The sequence below is a fragment of the Elephantulus edwardii genome, unplaced genomic scaffold (assembly GCF_000299155.1).
Source record: "Elephantulus edwardii isolate Elephantulus edwardi_28Jun2011 unplaced genomic scaffold, EleEdw1.0 scaffold00227, whole genome shotgun sequence".
In the NCBI taxonomy this organism is placed as follows: Eukaryota; Metazoa; Chordata; class Mammalia; order Macroscelidea; family Macroscelididae; genus Elephantulus; species Elephantulus edwardii.
In genome coordinates, this window is record NW_006399977.1 from 513,470 (window position 1) to 533,714 (window position 20,245).

The following is a 20,245-nucleotide window of genomic DNA, read 5'->3' on the forward strand; positions in this document are numbered from 1 at the left end:
CCACAGTCAACACTCTTGGCACCAGCAGCCAGGAAATTAAAAGATGTATTGTCATGGGAAAGTCTGATGTTAGAGACCTTCCCAAAGTTCTGAAGAGCAATGGTGGCTCTCTGGAGACTAAGGTGTGTCTGATACAGGCCATAGTCTTTGTAATCACTTGTGCATCAGAGAGTTGGGAGAGTTAGGGAGGATAGGAGGAGAATGGATGCCTTTGAGTTGTGGTGCTGGAGAAGAGTATTGAGGGTACCATGGACTGCTAAGAAAAACAGATTCATCCTGGAGAGGGTTATACCAGACTGCTCCTTTGAGGCAAGGATTCTGAGGCTTTGTCTGACATACTTTGGTCATGTGCTAAAGAGAGACCAGTCCTTGGAGAAGAACATCATGCTTGGGAGGGTGGAGGGACAGCGCAGGAGGGGATGGCCCTCTGGCAGGTGGATTGATTCGGTGACTGGGGTAATCAGGGTGGGTGTGTCAGAGACAGTGTGATTGGCACAGAACAAAGCAGGGTTTAGAGCTGTTGTACATAGGGTCGCTATGTGTCGCAAGCAACTCGATAACAACAATAGCAAGATATCAGTAATTACTATACTAATTATCAAAAACATCATAACAAGTTATGTTCAATATCAGATTTCACTGGCAATTTCTACTAAACATTTAAAGGAGTAATACCAATTCTTCTCACCCACATCAAAAAAAAAGGGAAATGGAAGTCAATGTCCCTTATGATGATGTGAAATGCTAAAGTCAGTTCCAATTCATAGTAACACTACGAACAACGGACAAAGTTCTGCCCAGTCCTTTACCACCTTCACAATTGCTTTTGTGCTTGAGTCCATGCTTTTAGTACTGTGCAATTAATCTTACTGACAGTCTGCCTCTCTTGCAAGAACCCCCGACTTTACCAAGCATCGTGTCCTTTTCAAGGGACTTGTCCCTCCCGATAATGTGCCCAAAGTATGTGAGACAAAACCTTGCCATAATTCTCACTTCTAAGAAGCATGTTAGCCAAAGTTCTTCCTGGACAAATTTATGTGTTCCTTTGGCCATTCACATAATATTCAATGTTTTTGTTAACAGCTCAGGTCGAAAGTTCAATATCATTCTTCTTTGGTGTTCCTTATTCATTGTTCAGTTTTTGCAAGCACATGAAGTGATTGAAAAGAGTGTAGGTCATCTTAATTCTCAAAGTGTTATCTTTGCTCTTTAGCACTTTTAAGAGGTCCTTTGTATCATCAGATTTGCCCAAAGCAATATGTTGTTTGATTGCTTTCTCTTTTTTTTTTCTTTTTGTGAGGAAAATTTATAATTAGAATTAGCCAGCTGGACTCAGTTTAGAGGATCTCAATTTTGTTGACAACATCCATAGCATCACAAGAAGGAGCAAATCAAACATTAGCCTTCTCTCCATCAGGCATTAAAGTGTTGACCTTGGCCACATCACTGTCATAGAGTTTCTTAAGAGCTTGCTTGATTGGTGGTGTTTTTTATTTTGGTTGCTTTGTTGGCCTTAACATCCACAATTAACAGAAGTGTGTTGTTATCTTCTGCTCTCTTCATGGCTGACCCAGCGGTCAGGGAAACTTGATGACGGCAGAGTGATCAAGCTTGTTTTCCCTCAAGGCACTCTTCCTGGGGGAATTGAGCTGTCTTCATTTGGGGGCTCAGGGTCTTAGGCTGGTGGAAAGTGGGTGACATGCAGATCTTTTCTGTGTGTGAGTCTCTCTCCTTCTTTCTTTTCTTTTCCTTTCTTTTCTTTCCTGCCTTCCTTTCTTCCTGCCTGTCTTCTGTCTTTCCTTCCTGCCTGCCTTCTTTCTTTCCTCCCTCCCTCCCTCCCTCCCTCCCTCCCTCCCTCCCTCCCTTCTTTCCTTCCTCTTGTGGCTGTGGATGCCCTTCAGGACTGCCTTTTTGGCTTTTAATGTCTTTTCTCTGACTTCAGGTTTGGGAGGGCAGGAGCTTCCTTCTTTACTTTCAGTGTCATCTTCATAGAAAGGTGGTGTTTGATTTCTTGACTGTCCCTATTATGAGTGCTGATTGTGGATCTGTGAAAAATTAAATCTTTGATGTAATCTTTTCTCATTTACTGTCATGCTGTTTATTGTTACAATTCTAATTAGTTTTGTTTTCTTTATGTTAAGGTGCAATCCAATGACGATTAGTTAAATGCTTCAATTCCTCTTCATCTTTAACAAGGTTGTATTAATTACATAGTAAAAGTTGTTTGTGATGCTTCCTCTAATTCTGACGCCACATTCTTCTTCAAATAGTCCAGTCTCAGATTATTTGTTCAACACACAGGCTGGATAAATTTGGTAACAGTATTCAACCAACACCTACTTCTCCTGATTTTAAACTACACAATATTCCCTTGTTTTTAAAGGACTGCTTCATCCTCATACATGTTCCACATCAGTCCCAATAATTGTTCTAGAATTCCCATTCTTTGTCATATTATTTATAATTTGTCATGATCCACACTTTCAAATGTCTTTGCATTTGAGAAAAATCATAGGCCAGCATCTTTCTAGTATTCTTTCCTTTCAACCAAGATTTATCTGCTACCAGAAAAAGTTCTTCATTCCATCTTCTCTTCTGAATTAAATGTGATATGCATGCAAAAATCCTCAGCAATATACTAGCAAAGCATGTGTGTTATTGCTGTGATGCTCAACACTGTAACACTGATGTGTCAAATGTAGTAATAGTTACCCATGGTGGACAGTGTTTGCTGGAGCTCCTCAATTAAAACGAGCTTGGGAGCAGGGGTAGCATTCACTTCTGAAATAGCTTGCCTCCAGAAACTCTATGAACTTGGAGAAACAACTGAAGTTATACAAGTGTTCAGGTCTTTTGTTCATCGGGTAACTGGGAGTCATCTACAACTCAACGGCAATTAACAACAGCAACAACAACATACTAGCAAACTAAATCTAGCAGCACAATAAAAGGATCAGGCACAATCATCAAGTGGGATTTACACCATAAATTCAAAGATGGCTTAATATTATTGGGTAGAGTAGATCTGTTTTTCGAAATACCTTTCCCAGTCAATGCTTTGTCTTTTGTAACATGACTCAGTGACATTATGCTAATGATGTGAATGAGATTAATAGGTGTTTTGGGTAGGAATATGCAAACAAAAGTGTATTCTTTCTGTTGTGTATCATTGAGTCAAAACCAAATCACAGCTGATCGGCCATTATGTTTTCAGAAGCAGTACAATACACAGGAGAATATTTTTCTCCTGCTAAGCAGCTGGTAGAAATGGATTTCATGCTTGGAAAGGTGGAGAACTGGAAAAGAGAGGAAATCCATCAACCAGACAGATTGACACAGTCACTGCAGCAATCAGCTCAAGTATGTTAGGAATTATCAGGATGGTACAAGATAGGGCAGGGTTCAGATTTGCTTTTCATAATGTTGCTATGAATTGTACTCAATTCTACAGAATGTACAACAGCCACCACCTTTATCTACCACGTGTATCTACTAATAAGGGTATTAGTCAGCATTATCATCCTGCAAGGCACAAATTGTACAAATTTACAGGCAGGAAACTGATGTCTCTCTAACAGCAAGAAAGAAGGAGAGTCCTGCCTGCATCCATTTGGACCATAGATTCCTGCAAACTCAGACTAGAACCTAGAGGAGAGACACCATTAGGGAAAGACTAAGAGAGACTTGTAACACTAGTGGTCCTAGGGTCACATGGCTAAAGGTGAGAGGGTCTGCATGCACAAAACTATCCTGACAATTATATACTATTTCCAACATGAATTGTCATCTGTTGACTTCTTTAATAACACCCACAATTGTGAGGATCGCCCTTAAGTTTGGTGTGACTTTTGCAATGAATTACTGAATTGAGTAGCAGAGTTGTGAGGGTCCTGGGAGGGATGGTTAGCTTTATATAAATCAGTCAAAGTAGGTGTGGGAGCATAGAAGCATGTCTGACCTCATGGGAATCTGTTTTGTGCTGTGGATGTTATAGATGGCAACTGTTACCCTTTGTGGTATTAGCAGAAGTCAACCGCGGCTACTTCCATGTCTGCCACATTGCACTGCATTAATAGGTCAATGTAGAAGAAACATATCATCATCATCTCAACTGATACAAAAAAAGACTCCTGACAAAATCCAACATACTTTTACTCTGAAAAAAAAAACCTATTACTAAAATTTAATTAATCATTGTAAAAGATTTTCTTAAATTCTCACAGCTAACATCATATTCAACATTAGAAAAATGGAAATAATTTCCACTTACTATCAGGAACAAGATATATATATATACAGCAAATTTCACCACTTTTATTTAACCTTGTACTACTATAATTTCTTATATTGGACAAGAATAGGGACCTCAGGTGCCTATTTGTAAAAGGCTGCACTGCAAACTTGAAGGCACATGGTTTGAATCCACCAGCTGCTCCACACCCAGAGAAGGATGGGCAATCTCCTTCTCTGTGATTAACTACCTCCAAAAACCCACTGGATGGTCAGGTCAGCTCTGAGTCAGTTCCAACTTGATGATACACACCAACAAGAAGACATGGATAAGAAATAAAGGTAAACCAAATGAGAAAGGAAAATGTAAAATATCTATTTGTATTACAAAACTCTCAAAGAACACACAAGAGATATTAAGAGTTAATAAATGAAAAGCAAAAAAAGGTAAAAAAACCACAAAAAATAGTAAAAAAGAGTTAATAAATCCATTTTACAAGTTCAATACACACTCTCTCTCTCTCTATATATATATATATATACACACACACATGTATACATATGTGTGTGTGTGTGTGTGTGTGTGTGTGTACACCTATCAGGATTGGAAGTACACTCATCAACAACCTGCTTTATGCAGATGGCACAACCTTGCTTGCTGAAGCACTTGCTGCAGAAGGTCAAGGACTGAAGCTCAACATCAAGGAAACAAAGATTCTCACCACTGGGCTGATTAGCAGCATCATGATAGATGGTGAAGAGACAGATTGTTAACAGTTTCAGTTTGCTTGGCTCTACAACTAATACTCATGGTACCAGCAGACAGGAAATTAAAAGATGAATTGCATTGACAAAGTCTGCTGTCAGAGACTTCCTCAAAGTATTAAAGAACAAGGATGTCAGTCTGGAGACTAAAGAACCTGATACAGACTATGGTCTTTGCAATTACTTGCTATCCATCAGATAGTTGGGCAGTGACTAGGGATGATAGAAAAATTGACCCTTTGGGAATTCTTTTTCTCATTGACAACTCAGAGTTGACCCTGTAGTGGTTTTGTTTTTTTTTTAATGCTAGAAATTATGTGACAGAAAACTGCCCATCTTTTTCTCACAAAATGACTGGTGGATTAGAAATACTGAGAGTTAGCAGCACAATCCCTATGGACTATGCCACTAGGGCTTTCTGTTTCCATAAGCATGTGCATGCATGCACACACACCCACACACTCATGAAAGATCTAAATCATTGAAAAGAGGTCTTGTATTGGTATATTGAAAGACTTTCTTTATATTGTTCAGATGTCAACACTACCCAAAACAACCTACAGATTAAAAACAATTTCTATCAAACTTTTCCCACAGAAATAGAAGTTAATCTCTAAATTAATAAAAAAATGGAAGCAGCCTTGAATAGCCAGAAAAATTCTCAAAAAGAATAACAATGTGGGCAACAGACGTTTAAGTCCAAATGTTACTACAATGCTACAATAATCAAATAATGCGGTACTGAGATAAAGACAGTGAAGGAGCCCTGGTATCAGAGTGCAACCTGTGTCAAGTTGCTAGCTCAAACATCAGTGGTTTGAACCCACCAGAGGCTCTGCATGAAAAAGCTGAGCAGTCTCCTAAAAGGATTAACAGTCTCAGAAACTTGATGGAAGGGCCTCAGTAAGTCAGACTCCATGCAAGCAGTAAATATAAACCAATTTTAGAGAAATAAACATAGCCAATGTTAGATAGATCTTAGCAGAAAGCCGAGAGTAGAAGAGGAATGTCTATCTGTGTTTTATTGACTATGTAAAGGCATTTGACTGCATGGATCACAACAATCTATGGTTAACTCTGAGAAGAATGGGAATCTCAGAAAACTGGATTGTGCTTATTTGAAACCTATACTTGGACTAGGAGGCTCTCATCAGAACAGAGCAAGGAAACATTGCATGCTTCAAAATCAGGAAAGGTATACACCAGGGATGCATCCTATCTCCATACTTTTTCAATTTATATGCAGAACAGATCATCTGGGAGACTAGACTCTATTAGGCGGAATGTGGCATCAGGATTGGAGAAAGACTCATCTGTATAATGCAGATGGCAGAGCTATGTGGAGACTGAGGAGGACCTGACACATGTCCTGCAGAAGGTCAAGGACGACAGCCTTCAATATGGATTAAAGCTCAACATAAAAAAAAATAAATAAAGATTCTCACCACTGGGCCAATAGACAGCATCATGATAAATGGTGACAAGATTGATATTGTTAACAGCTTCATCTTGCTTGGCTCCACAATCGACACTCTTGGTACCAGCAGCCAGGAAATCAAAAGATGCATTGCATTGGTAAAATGTGCTGTCGGGGACCTCTCCAGAGTAGTGAAGAGCATTGATATTACTTTAAAGACTAAGGTGCAGCTGATTCAGGCCATGGTTTTTGTAATTACTTGCTATGCATCAGTGAGATGGACAATGACTAAAGATGAGAGAAGAACTGATGCCTTTGAATTGTGATGCTGGAGAAAAGTATTGAATATATCATGGGCTGCTAGAACAAACATGTTTGTCCTGGAGAAGGTGAAATTAGGCTGCTCCTTGGAGGCAATAATTTTGAAGTTTTTGTCTGAAATACTCTGGGCATGTTGCAAGGAGGGACCAGTCCTTGGAGAGGGACATGCTTTCAAGCATACTTGAGAGGGTAGAGGAACAGCAAAGGAGAAGACAATGCTGGATGAGATGGATTGACTCAGTGACTGGGGTAATCGGGGTAGGTGTGAAAGATACAATGAGGTTGGGTCAGGACAGAGCAATGTTCAGAGCTGTTGTACATAGGGTCACTCACTATGAGTTTTAAGCATGTGACGGCATACAGCAACAATATGGTCAATCAGTTTTGGCAAAGATGTTAAGTTCATTCAATGAGGGAAGAATAGTATGTTCAATAAATGGTCCTGGGCTAGTGACTTTCCACTGCGGGAGAAAGAAAATAGACTTTAAACCACGGAGACAATATAACTCAAACTGAATCAATCACTTAAACTAAAAGAGATAAAATCATAAAGCTCTTAAAAATAAATCTAGGGGTAAATCTTAACATATTTATCAACCACTAAAAAACCATTACTAACTGATAACATGGACAAAGTTTCACCATTCTTGTCTCTGAGGTGCACCCTGCTCACATTTCCTCCAAGACAGACTTGTATGTTCTTTTGGTAGTCCATGGACTATTCACCAGCACCACTCTTCACCAGAACCTAAGCAAAAGACACTGATTCTTCTGTCCTCCTTACTCAGCATGCAACTTTCAGATGCATGAGAAGCAACTGAAAATATCATGGCATGTACCAGGCCTTAGACTCTAAGCTGTCATCTTTGCTCTTTAGACATTTGGAGAGGTCTCTGACAGCGTATTTCCGTGCCGTCTTTTGCTTTCTTGACTGCCATGAGTGTTGATTATAAAATTAATTCCTTGACAACTTCAGTGTTTTTCCACTATATTATGATGTCATCTATTGGTCTGACTGAAAGGATTTTTGTATTCTTGTTGTTTATATGTAATTCATATTAAAAACTCTAGTCTTGATTCTCTTCAGAAAGTACTTCAAGTCTTCTTCACTTTCTACAAACAAGGTTGTGTCACCTGTATAATACAGGTTGTTCATGAATTTTCCTTTAATGCAGATGCCAAATTTTCTTTATATGGTCCATCTTCTTGAATTATTTTCTCTGCATACACACTGAATAAGTATAGAGAAAGGAGATGACACTAGCACATATTTTTCCTATCTTAAGCCATGCAGTGTTTCCTTGCTCTGTTCAGACATGCAGGGTTAAGGTAGACTTTTTAAAGATAAGGTGGGCAGTTAAAATTATATATATAATTTTTTTGCTTCATTCTGTATTTTGTACATAACCATTTATGCTCTTACCCTCATCTTTTTCAAAGGATTAGTCAATTCTCGCTGGAATGAAGCTGCTCTTCCTGAAAGAAAGGTCTGAAAAGCAACAGCCAACAAACTCTCGTACTTTTCAAGCAGTGTTTTATCTTCTGGAGGATAAATTCGTCTACAATAAAAATAGAGAAATCAATATTAAAAGAAGCTGAATGTTCAACAGTTAAGGTCAAGTATATAGATCCTTAAATACCCTGTGCCTAACACTATGTGCTAGAACCTAAACATGAATATATTTATAAGAAATTAAGAAATGTGCATCTGTTCCCCATGCAAATTTAAAGCTTATCTAGAAAACTCTGAACAATGCATCTCCAATAGTCAGATTGTAAGGGTTTGGTTGGAAGAGTAACTCAAAAGGAATGCCAATGGGGTGAGATTGGAGAAAATAAATTTGTAGGGAAGGTTGTAGGTCATGAAAGATATTTAAAGGCTTTGGACTTCATGTGGTTACTGAAACTAATAAAAATATAGGGATTAGTCCTGAAAATATCTTTTGAAGTGATATAATTTCCTTGATAAGCTAGAGAATTGGAGTAGAGGTAGTATTTATGGGATGAATGTGTTTTTATCACATGTGGATTGTATTACGCGAGGATAGGCAGTCACACCAGGAGGACAAGCAGCTCTATGCCCCTCCACCTCTACCTTAATCCAGGTGAATCATGGTCAAAGTTTGGAAGGATGAGCAGTCTTTCTAAGAACATAAGAAGCTTAAAGGGTCCTCTTTTGATCCCGTCAAGAGTGGCATTATCGAGGGATTACAGTTCATCATGAATCACATCCCTCTCATTTTGTCTGCTTCCTTCAAACATTTTCATTGTCTACCTAGTTCCTACAGCCTTTGAACTTAAAAATAAAACATAGCAAACACACAAAAGCGGCAGAAAGGATACAAAAAGCCTAAGCCTCAACTTTCTCAAAATGTCACATTATAGTCAAATTAAATCACAGAATAGGAGATGATTCTAAAAATCTAGTGTAAGTACATAGTAGAGCTGACTAACAAATGTGTAAGCGATATACCTGCCTTCTATCTTTCCCCAGGTCTGAACTATTACTTATTGACTGCTTTCTTCTCTCTGGGCAAATATTAAAAAAAAAAAATACTCTTCCTCCCCCAAATTGAAAGAAAAAACTCCACAAAAAACAAACAAAAACATCAAACCCCAAACAAAACCACTGCTTACAATAAGCTTAAAGGCTAAAAAAGTAGAATAATTTTTGACACTTTACCCCTTTAATACATACAAAAATAAAAGCAAAATTACCTGTAATTCCCCATATGACGATTTTCATGTTCTTCTTTGGAGACTTGCTTTCGTACCTGAGCAAGTCTCTCTTTCTAAAAATGAAGAAATTTTATAAACAAAACCTGACAGATGAATAACAAAATTCAATTGTAGGTACTTTGTTAAATTTCTCATACCAACTCCTCTTTCCGCCTCTCCAATTGGTGTCTTTGCTGTTCCCAGTCTGAGGAACCTGGTAAGAGTCTTTTTATCGAACTTTGACCATAAAGCCTCTTTTGAGCCTCCGCTTTTTGTTTGGCCAAGTTTCTCCTTTTATCACTAGTCCTAAAATATAAAACAAAAGACCGAATTCTAGCATTCAAAGAGCTATGATATTACCCTTGTGAGGAGAATTGGCAGAAAAAGGAGAAAAAGAAATCTATATTTGATTAAATTTATATACATAGACATTATATTCATTCATCCATCCATCCACTAAAAAGAAGTTTTGTAGCAAAAAACAAATGGAAACAGTATGGTAAAAAGGAGTTCTATAGCAATAGCAAATGAAAACACTTCAGTAAGGTAAAAAGAAGTCTGTAGCAATAGCAAATGGAAACACTTTAAGTTTTCAAGAGTCAGACATACAGTTTCACACCAAAATCAAAAGTAATACAGTTTTTGTTGTTTTGGTTTTTGCCTTTTTATCCTTTTAACCTACTTGTTTTAGGATTTCATAGGAGTAAATTTCCAGCTCTGTATCTATTGCCTTATCTATGTATGGTACGTAAGTAATAATTTTCCACTGTTGTTGTTGTTATGTGCTGTCGAGTCGCTTGCGACTCATAGTGACCCTATGTACAACAGCTCTAAACTCTGCTCTGTCCTGTGCCAATCTCACTGTCTCTGACACACTCATCCCAATTGCCCCAGTCACCAAATCAATCCATCTCCCAGAGAACCTTCTGCTCCTGTGCCTGCCCTCCACCCTGCCAAGCATGATGTCCCTCTCCAAGGACCTGTCTCTCCTTACAACATGACCAAGGTATGTCAGACGAAGTCTCAGAATCCTTGCCTCCAAGGAGCAGTCTGGTTTAACCCTCTCCAGGATGAATCTGTTTATTTTCTTAGCAGTCCATGGCACCCTCAGCAATCTTCTCCAACATCAAAGCTCAAAAGCATCAACTCTCCTTCTGTCCTCCCTGGTCATTGTCCAGCTCTCTGATGCATAACAAGTGATTGCAAAGACCATGGCCTATATCAGACGCACCTCAGTCTCCAGAGACACACCGTTGCTCTTGAGTACTTTAGAGAGTTTTTACAACAACTAGTAGCATTAATAAAACTCATTGCCACTGAGTCAGCCTTATGCAAAACCTCCAAGCAGGTTTTCAGAGGTTTTAAATCACTGGAGGAGATGGCCCTCTTTCTCCAACAGAACAGCAGGGTGATTCAAACTGCCTCCTTTACTTACCAAATGTACTTATAGTTAAGTATTATCTACTTAAGCTAACAATCTTCAGCACATTTTAAATTCTGACTAAAACTCGAGCCGAACAATTACTATTTCTTTAAAAACACCAAAATAGTGTGTCTCATCTTTGGCTTAACCATAACATTTTAGTTATGTCTGATTATTACAGGAACAGTTTTGTTGTATGGTTGCTTCTGAGGCCCCTTTAACTTGCCCTTTCAACTTGTCCCTTTCTTCACCATCCATGAAAGGGCTAGCAGAAACAAGGTGAGCTCCAGAAGGAAAAAAAAAGAAAAGCAGAGTCATGTCTTCTATCAGCTTTGGGGATCTGGGGGATCCTTGAGTTTATATGTTCATGGTATTTCATGTTATTAATTGGCAATGCCCAGGTGCCAATGTAAATTAAAGAAAAGAAGACCGTTTGGCCAGCTCCTGGTGTGGAAGTTAGGCTAGAGAGGTCAAAGAAGGCTTAAGTTTGCATGTGGTCTTATTGAATTCATCAGGAAATTGCACTGGGAGGGCAAGGCCAAGATCCTTGATAATGAAAAGTGTTCTTTTGCCTCAAACATGTACCATCCTCAGAACTTGAACTTTCCAGAGGTGTCAGAAGACTCATCTATTTTCTTATATGATAGCTTGGAGGGTTCACTGGCAAGTGTTCCACAGTTGAACAGGTTAACAGGAAGAACTTGAGGAAAGGCCACTACGACTAGGTTTTTTTATAAATGTATGAAGCTTTAAAACGAGACTATGGAGTCTCAAATTTAACTTTAGCCATCAATTTTAAGAATATAAATGGTATTACATTTGCAAATGGTTTCAATTATTCCCTTGGCAGTATGCAGAGTAGTCTAGGAGTGAATGAGGTGGGCAGTTAGGCTGGGATGCTTTCCATTATCATAACACTCTGTATGCAATGCAAAAGAAATTAGAGTTTACCTTAAAGTTGGAAACAATATGATGAAAATACTGAGAATTTTTTAAAAAAGGGAAAATATTAAAGTTTAGAAATCTCTTGACAAATAAATACCAGTATTCTTCAGACAACTGAACTTGCCTGTTTTATCTTTCAATCTATACCTGCATAATCTCATCTCTTTAGTGTTCCTAGTGTTTTCAAAGACCTGTTATTTAGGAAGTAGATGGTCCATCCTGCTTCTTAATCTGTCTTAGGTGAAAAATTCCACCAAACCTGTCAACCACAGGTAACCCAAATGGCATTTGACACACCAGTGGCACAGATTCAAGTCTCACAGGAACCCCAAGTTAAGATGTTGCAGGATAAAACAGGGATCAGATATTTTGTTCATAGCGTCGCTGTGAATGGTACTCGACTCAATGGCATCTAACAACAACAATCTCATATCATGGGGAATTGTACATAGTATTTCTTATTTATCAATTCTATTTATGTGTCTTAAAGTAACTCAGAATTAGTACATCCAAAACAAAATTATCTTTCTTTCCTTTTACCTTCCCCAATAATTTATTCTCTATTTTTAACCCATCTAAACAGCACACACACACACACACAGAAAGAATGGATGTCTTTGAATTGTGGTATTGGCCAAGAATACCGAACATCCCAAGGAATGTCAAAAAGCCAAACAAGAGCGTCTTGGAAGAAGGCAACCAAGGTGTTCCTTCAAGGCAATGATGGTGAAACTCTGTATCATATGCTTTGGACATATTGTCAAATGAAGCCAAAATCTGAAAAAAAAAGATATCATGCTGGGAAAGGTAGAGGGTCAGTGAAAGACAGGAAGACCCTCAATGAGATAAAATGATGTAGTGACTGTAACAATGAGCTTGAGTATGGCTGAGGAAGTGAAGAGGGCAGAGGATGGGGCAAGATTCCAAAGTGTGGTTCACAGGGTTGCCATCAGTCATAGTTGACTAGGCAGCACCTAACAACATTAAGAACATATTATTAAACAAACAAGTCACCCAAGTCAGAAACCTTAGGAATCATGGGAGGCTTTGCTCAGGACAGAGCAGGGTTCAGAGCTGCTGTAATAGGGTCACTATGGGTAACAGGTGACTCTATGGCACATAACAACAGTAATAGAGGAGCTCTAGTGGCTTAGTGGTAAGGAGTTGCACTGTCAACCCAAAGACAGTTGGTACAAATGCAGCAACTACTCTACAATTGAAAGATGAGCAATGTCCCCCTGTGTGATTTAAAGCCTCTGAAAATATGCTGTTGGGTCAGATGGAAGTTGGTTTCAACTCAATAGCACATGACATCTGCAGCAACAGAAGTTGTTGTTGTTGTTGGGTGGTGTTGAGTCAGAACAAAGTCTTAGCTGATCCCACAGTGGGTTTTCAGAGGCAGTGAATTGCATGGGAGGAGGCTGTCCATACTTCCCTTGTGGAGCAGCTGGTGGATCTGAACCACATGCATTTGGAAATACAGCACAGATTCTTAACCACAAGGCCACCAGAGCCACCACTATTAATGGGCACTCAATAAATACTTGTTTAAAGACTTTCAGAGCAATAGTGTGACAACCCTAAGGTAAGATATAATGCTGGAAGCAGAAAGAAAAACTACTAAAACTGTCCGAGAGGAAAATGAGAAGTCATTCAACTTGGATAGTAGAATAAGAAAGTAAGAAATAGTCAGAAATTTGGAAAGAGACAGACTTATAAGAAAGCCAGAATGAAGAACAGAGTCTATCTTTCCAGCCAGGATTTTTGTTTGATTGGTTGTGCCATCAACACAGTAAAGAAACAGAAGACTAGTAGACTGAGTTGGAACAGACAGACAGCTGACCCTCAGGGGTTTCAGAGGCTTTAAATTACAAAGAAGACAGCCCATCTTTCTCCCGCAGAGCAAGTGATGGATTCAGACTGCCTCTTTTACCAAAAAAAAAATTCACTTATATTTAAGTATTTCTCACTTAAATAACACTCTTTAGCACAATGTCAATTTTTACTAAAATCTCATTTTAACTGTGTGAGGATATCAAGAATATTATCTATGAAGAGTGCAAAAGGATATTACAAAGAGAGGAAGAAGAAAAGACCAGGATGGATGTCAGAAGAGACACTGAATATTTCACAAGAGCAATAATAAACCAAAACAAAGGGAAGAAATAAGGAAGTTAAGTAGTTGAACAGAAGATTGCAAAGGGCAGCTTGGTAAAAGAATTATAATGAAATGTGCAAGAAGCTGGAGTCCAAAACTCAAAAGGGCTGAACTCGTTTAGGGTATCTAGAACTAAACAGCAAGTTTAAGCCTTGAGTTGTAATGCTTAAGGATGCTGAAAGCAGAATGACCCAGGAAACATTAAAAACAAAACAAAACACAAAAAACATGGAAGGAGTACACAGAGTCACTATACCAAAAAGAATTGGCTGGCACAGAAGAAACACATGAAACAACATATGATCAAGAGGCAATTGTAATAAAGGAGGAAGTTAAAACTGCCCTGCAGGAATTGGTAAAAAACAAGGCCCCAGGAATTGATAGCATACAGATTGATGTATTTCAACAAACAGATGCTGTCCTGGACATGCTCACCAGGATATTTCAAGACATATGGAGGACAACTACCCTGCCAATTGACTGCAAGAGATCTTTATTTTCCCACTCTATAAAAAGTTGACCCAAAAAAGTGTAGAAATTATTGAAAAATATCACTAATAACACATGCAAACAAGATCCTGATGAAGATTATTTTTAAAATGACTGAAACAGTTTTATCAGCAGAGAACTGCCAGATGTGCTAGCTAGTTTTAGAAGAGGTGATGGCACTGGAGTACATGACAGCCAACGGTAAGTGGATCTTGGCCAAAAGCAGAGTATGCCTATCTGTATTTCATTGACAATGCAAAGGCATTTGACTGTGTAGATCAAAACAATTTGTGGCTAACCTCGAGAAGAATGGGAATCCCAGAACACTTAACTGTGCTCATGTGAAACCTATACTTCGAGCAGGAATCAGTAGTTAGAACAGAGGGAAACACTGCATGGTTCAGGATCAGGAAAGGTGTACATCAAGGATGCATCCTAACTCCATATAGTTTCAATCTATATGCAGAACAGATCATTTGTGAAATTGGACTTTATGAGGAGAAATGTGACCTCAGAATTAGAGGAAGACTCAGCAACAACCAACATTATGCAGATGACAAAACCTTGCTTGCTGAATCTGAGGAAGACATGAGGCATTTGCTACAGAATGCCAAGGACTGCAGTCTTCAATATGTATTGAAGCTCAAAGTCAAGAAAACAAAGATTCTCACCACTGGGTCAACTGGCAGCTTCAAGATGGATGAAAAAGAGATTGATATTGTTAACAACTTCAGCTTGCTTGATTCCACCATCAACACTCTTGGTACCAGCACTAAGGAAATCAAAAGATGAATTGCATTAGGAAAGTCTGTTGTCAGAGACCTCTCTAGAGTACTGAAGAGAAATGTCAGTCTTGAGCCTAAGGTGCACCTGATCCAGGCAATGGTCTTTGAAGTTACTTTCTATGCATCAGAGAGCTGGACAATGACCAAGGATGATAGAAGAATAACCAATGCTTTTGAGATGTGTTGTTGGAGAAGAGTGTTGAACATACTGTGGACCGCCATGAGGACAAACAAGGCAGTCTTGAAAAAGGTGCAATCAAGCTGCTCCCTGGAGGCAAGAATTTTTTTTTTTTGCTTTCAATTTTTTTTTTCTGGAGGCAAGAATTTTGAAGCTGTCTCATATACTTTGGGCACATGGTCAGAAGGGGCCAATCCTTAGAGAAGAATATCATGCTTTGGAGAGTAGAGGGATAGCACAGGAGACAAAGAGGCAGGATGAGATGGATTGATACAGTAACTAGAGAAATGGGATTCGTTCTGTCAGAGACAACAAGACTGGCTCAGGATAGGACAGGGTTCAGAGCTATTGTACAAGGGTCGCCATGAGTCACAGGTGAATTGATGGAACTAACAACAGTCACTATTTGAAAACACCTACATTGTCTGTACCATCTTTTGCTTAAGTGTGACATTTTAATGATTAAGAATATATTTATCTATTAATATGCTTTGGTTTTAATAATCAAGCTACTTAAGAGGAAATCTCTAGTTTCAAATAAATAAGGATCTCCCTGGTGGCCTAGTGGCATGAAGTTGTACTGACAACTCAAAGGTGGTGGTTGTTGTTATGTGTTGTTGAGTTGCCTGCAACCCATAGCAACCCCACGTACAGCAGCTCTGAACCCTCCCTGGTCCTGAGCCAGTCTCACTACTTTCTGACACATCAACCTCCACTGCCCCATTTAGCGTATCAATCCATCTCATTCAGGGTCTTCCTCTCCTGCGCTGTCCATCCATATGCTTCCTAGCATAATGTCCTTCTCCAAGGACTAGTCCCTCCTGTCATGTGCTCAAAATATGTGATACAGAGCTTCAAAATCCTTTTTTCCAAGTAAAAACATGGATTCACCCTCACCAAGACAGACATATTTGTTCTCTTGGCAGCACCACACCTCAAAGGCATCAATTCTGTCATCCTTAGTCATTTTCTAACTCTCTGATGATATATATTTATATCATATAAATATATTAATTATTCCATTTAGTCTCTGTGAGTTGGATATAGTAAGGAAAAAAGTGAAAGTAAAAGAAACATGACTGAACAAGAAAATTCACCTTTAATTATGTTGAAACTAAAGTGTAATTATAACATCCACAAATTCAACTCTCTGTTACATATCATTCATTTATTTACATGTTCATTGAACAATTACTGGATCACACATGTCAGTGTTCAGGGTTATCTCATCAAACTCACTGTCATCGAGTCAGAACCAACTTAGACCTGATACCTCAGTGGGTTTTCAGAAGTTGTAAGTACACAGGAGATTACTCATCTTTCTCCCACAGAGCATTTGGGAGATCCAAACCACCAGAGAGGAGGTGCCTTTGCGTTGGCAGTGCAACGTTCTTGGGATTTCACCACCAGAACTCCCTTTAGGGTTATCAGACAGCTGTAAATGCGCTGAAGTTTAGAGCTAGTGCGATGCACTCCAATCTATACCTCTGTACGTATGGGTGCAAATTCAGGACTGAAGTGTCCAACTCACTGCGGCCTAGACTGGTTTTCAAAATGACGTTCACCACTTGGCTGTGTGAGAACATACAAACAAGTCTTGTGCAGTACTAATGATGGGACTGGTTCATGTTGTCATTCCACTAGACTGAAATTGAGCATTTTTAGAAATAGAAGATAGGAATGTTGCTACCATCAATAAGACAGCAGAGAATGAAGTGCATGTCTCTCAAGAGTCAGAGATTGCTGAGTAAGGAGGAGGCAACTGAGATTGAGATGTCACAGCAGCAACAGAAAACCATGAGATAGGGCTGGCCAGGAACTCCTATCCCGTGAGTCAAAGTCAAGAACTTGATGGAGGACTGAGGGAAGTCTAAGATTTCTAACATTAACTTAAAGCTGAGAGGCTGAGGTCAAATGGTCTGTGAACAATCTTGAAAAGCTGTCCTGGATGGAGTATTACGCCCCGTTTCCAATCTGAATTACTATCCGTTAACCTCCCTAATAAAGCCCATATTCATGAGTATGGCTCTACGAGTTTTGTGCAGATATTGCAATGAATTAGTGGACCCAGTGGAATAGCAGTAAAGAAGCCTGAGATGGAACACAGATGTTAGAGTTGATAAAAATAGTTGCATAGAGGGTGCGCATGCATGATGTCAAAGGAATTACTTTTGTACTCTGGATGTTGTCAATGGGAACTCTTATCCGTGTGTGTGGTTATTGGAAGTCCGATACCTCATCACAATGCGCGCACTCTTTTAACTCTCACAAGTGAGGCTTTCAGAGTGAATTATATTGATTAGTAACAAAAGAAGGCTGAGGCAAAACACACAGTTGAAAAGTATAAGCAGGGAGCAGAAAGTAAATGAAATCATAGAAGGAGCCAGGAATTTCTCCACGTAAAGTGAACCCAGAAAATAGCTCCAAAAGCAAGCAATGAGAACAAGCTTTCAAAGGCCTGTGTTATGGTTGGTGGGTGGGTGCTATCTAGTCAATTCTGACTCATAGCCAATGAATCTTAAAGAAAATAAACATCCACACAGCATTATGTTAAAGGAAGAAAACAGCTGAAGTTGTGAAATTTTGTTTTACTTTAATTCACGATCAATGTCCATGGAAACAATCAAGAAATACATATTATTCTGAAAAAAATATGTTGTGAAGGACCTCTTTAAAATGCTAGAATAAGAATGTCTCTTTGATAACTAAAACTTGCCTGGATCAACCCATGGTATTTTCAATCAGTGGGTAGCATTAAATTTTCCACATACCTTGTATCTCTAGACCATAAACTTGTTGTAAAGAAGAGGTTGGAGGTTTAATTTGTTGTTGTTGTTGTTATGTGCCATCAAGTCACCTGTGACTCATAGTGACTCTATGTACAACAGTCCTAAACTGTGCTCTATCCTGTGCCAATCTTACTGTTTCTGACACACCTACCCCCATTACCCTAGTCACTGAATCAATCCATCTCATTGAGGGTCTTCCTCTCTTGTGCTGTCCCTTCACCCTCCCAGCATGATGGCCCTCTCCAAGGACAGGGCCCTCCTTGCAACATATCTTTGTCCAATTTAATTAACAAGTATTTTGGACTCAGGGAAACATTAGCACAAAATTAGGCGGTGGTTGTTGTTATGTGCTGTCAAGTCACCTGCAACTCATAGTGATCCATGTACAACAGCTCTCAACCCTGCTCTATCCTGAGTCAACCTAATTATCTTGGACACATTCCCCCCCCCCCATTAACCCCGTCACTAAGTCAATCCATCTCATCAAGGCAAAAGTAAGTTAGATATTCTTTTCTTTTTAAGAGACATATTTAATTGTTTTTTAAAGAACTCTTTTCACACTTTCTTGTTGCTAAAAACACTAAGCCAAACTCTAATTTTATTGTGCCAACCAAGCTCAAAAGGGATCAGTAATTGGGATAAATATCCTCAGCAATTATAAGAGACTGGTCACACATTACATATTGCAGACTGCTGATCATGAAGTTGGTAGTCTATTTTTCTAGACTTTCTTAAAAGTCTGTCATTAAAAACTAATTCTAGGACGTATATGGAGCCAATACTACAAGTAAGGCACCGAGGGGTCAGAACAGTTAAGCACATAGTTACTAACCAAAAGTTCAGTGGTTCAGACTCATTAACTCTCATGAGTCTGAATCTCCTAGGCTAAGAAAGGAATCAGTTCCTTTGTGCTCTCACAGAGTTGCCATAAGATGACTTTGACTAGAAATTGGTTTACTGGTTGTATAAAGAATTTCTTAAGAAATACATACCTAAGTACTTCTTTAACACAAGGGGTTTAAATAAAAATGAGTTATGCCTAGGTAAAAAAAAAAATAAGCAACAACAACAACAAATAAAAAAGAAACCCAGAACAAAAGAGTAGGCAAAATAAGAAGCTATGTGGTAGTCAGAATGTAATTCTCCCTAGAGCTCAAAGAAAAGAAGTATTACTTTGAGTTAAAAAGGGAGTTTCATAATAAAATATTTGAATCACAGAGAATGAAAATATATTCAGACTAAGAAATAAATGTTCAAGATCTATAGCGTGAACAATCAGATAATTAACCTAACTAAAAGAGTTTTGTTTCTGAAGAAATAAGAGATAAAAGTGGGGAGTTAAATTATGAAAGAAGGTTAGAAAAGAAGGTGAGACTGGGTATTTAGGTTCCTGATCAGAAAGGTAAGAAAGTACAAAGAAAAGGGATCATTCCAATAGTCTAATTTAAATGGATCTAGGTAGAGAGAATTTCCAAAATCATTGAACAATTTGTTCTGCTTCATGGGCTTGAGTGTGTCAAAGATTGTGAGGATGGAGGGGTTCAGATCAGTTGTTCTTGACTCAATAGCACCTCACAACTATAACCACAATATGAAAATTAAGCCTAAAATTCATTTTCTTAGTGTTCTTAGTACTTGCATATGTTCTTGCAATGTATACAACAGTCACAGTGGATGAGACTCTAACATATATGCCCCTAACTACTCTCCATCTGGCTAGAAAGGGACCAATATTCAATGTTGCTGCCCACCCAGCTACATGTTTGGTGGGAGTTTTGTTTTGCTTTGTTTTGTTTTGTGCGTATTTCTTTTTTAAATCCACCCTTTCCCTACTCCACCACCAATACTTCAGGCCTTGAGCACCAATGAGCTTAGACCAAATGAGCTCTGGGAGGATATCAAGAAAAATCACCCATGAAGAATGCAAAAGACTATTACAAAGACTGAAGAAGAAGAAAACACCAAGATGGATGTCAAAAGGCAGCTCAGGATGACAAAGCAAGATACCTATAATGAAATGTGCAGAG

At 38.7% G+C, this 20,245-nt stretch overlaps 1 protein-coding gene across 1 annotated transcript in view; it reads right to left on the reverse strand.

Moving 5' to 3' along the window:
* The window catches only part of TTLL7 (tubulin tyrosine ligase-like family, member 7), a 216,356-nt gene that overhangs the window by 141,771 nt on the left and 54,340 nt on the right, over positions 1 to 20,245 (reverse strand). The window contains exons 10-12 of the mRNA XM_006898356.1: positions 9,610 to 9,757; positions 9,452 to 9,525; positions 8,157 to 8,292 (exon numbers count right to left, since the gene is read on the reverse strand). Coding sequence (XP_006898418.1) covers positions 8,157 to 8,292; positions 9,452 to 9,525; positions 9,610 to 9,757 — 358 coding nt within the window. The remainder of the gene's footprint in view (positions 1 to 8,156; positions 8,293 to 9,451; positions 9,526 to 9,609; positions 9,758 to 20,245) is intronic.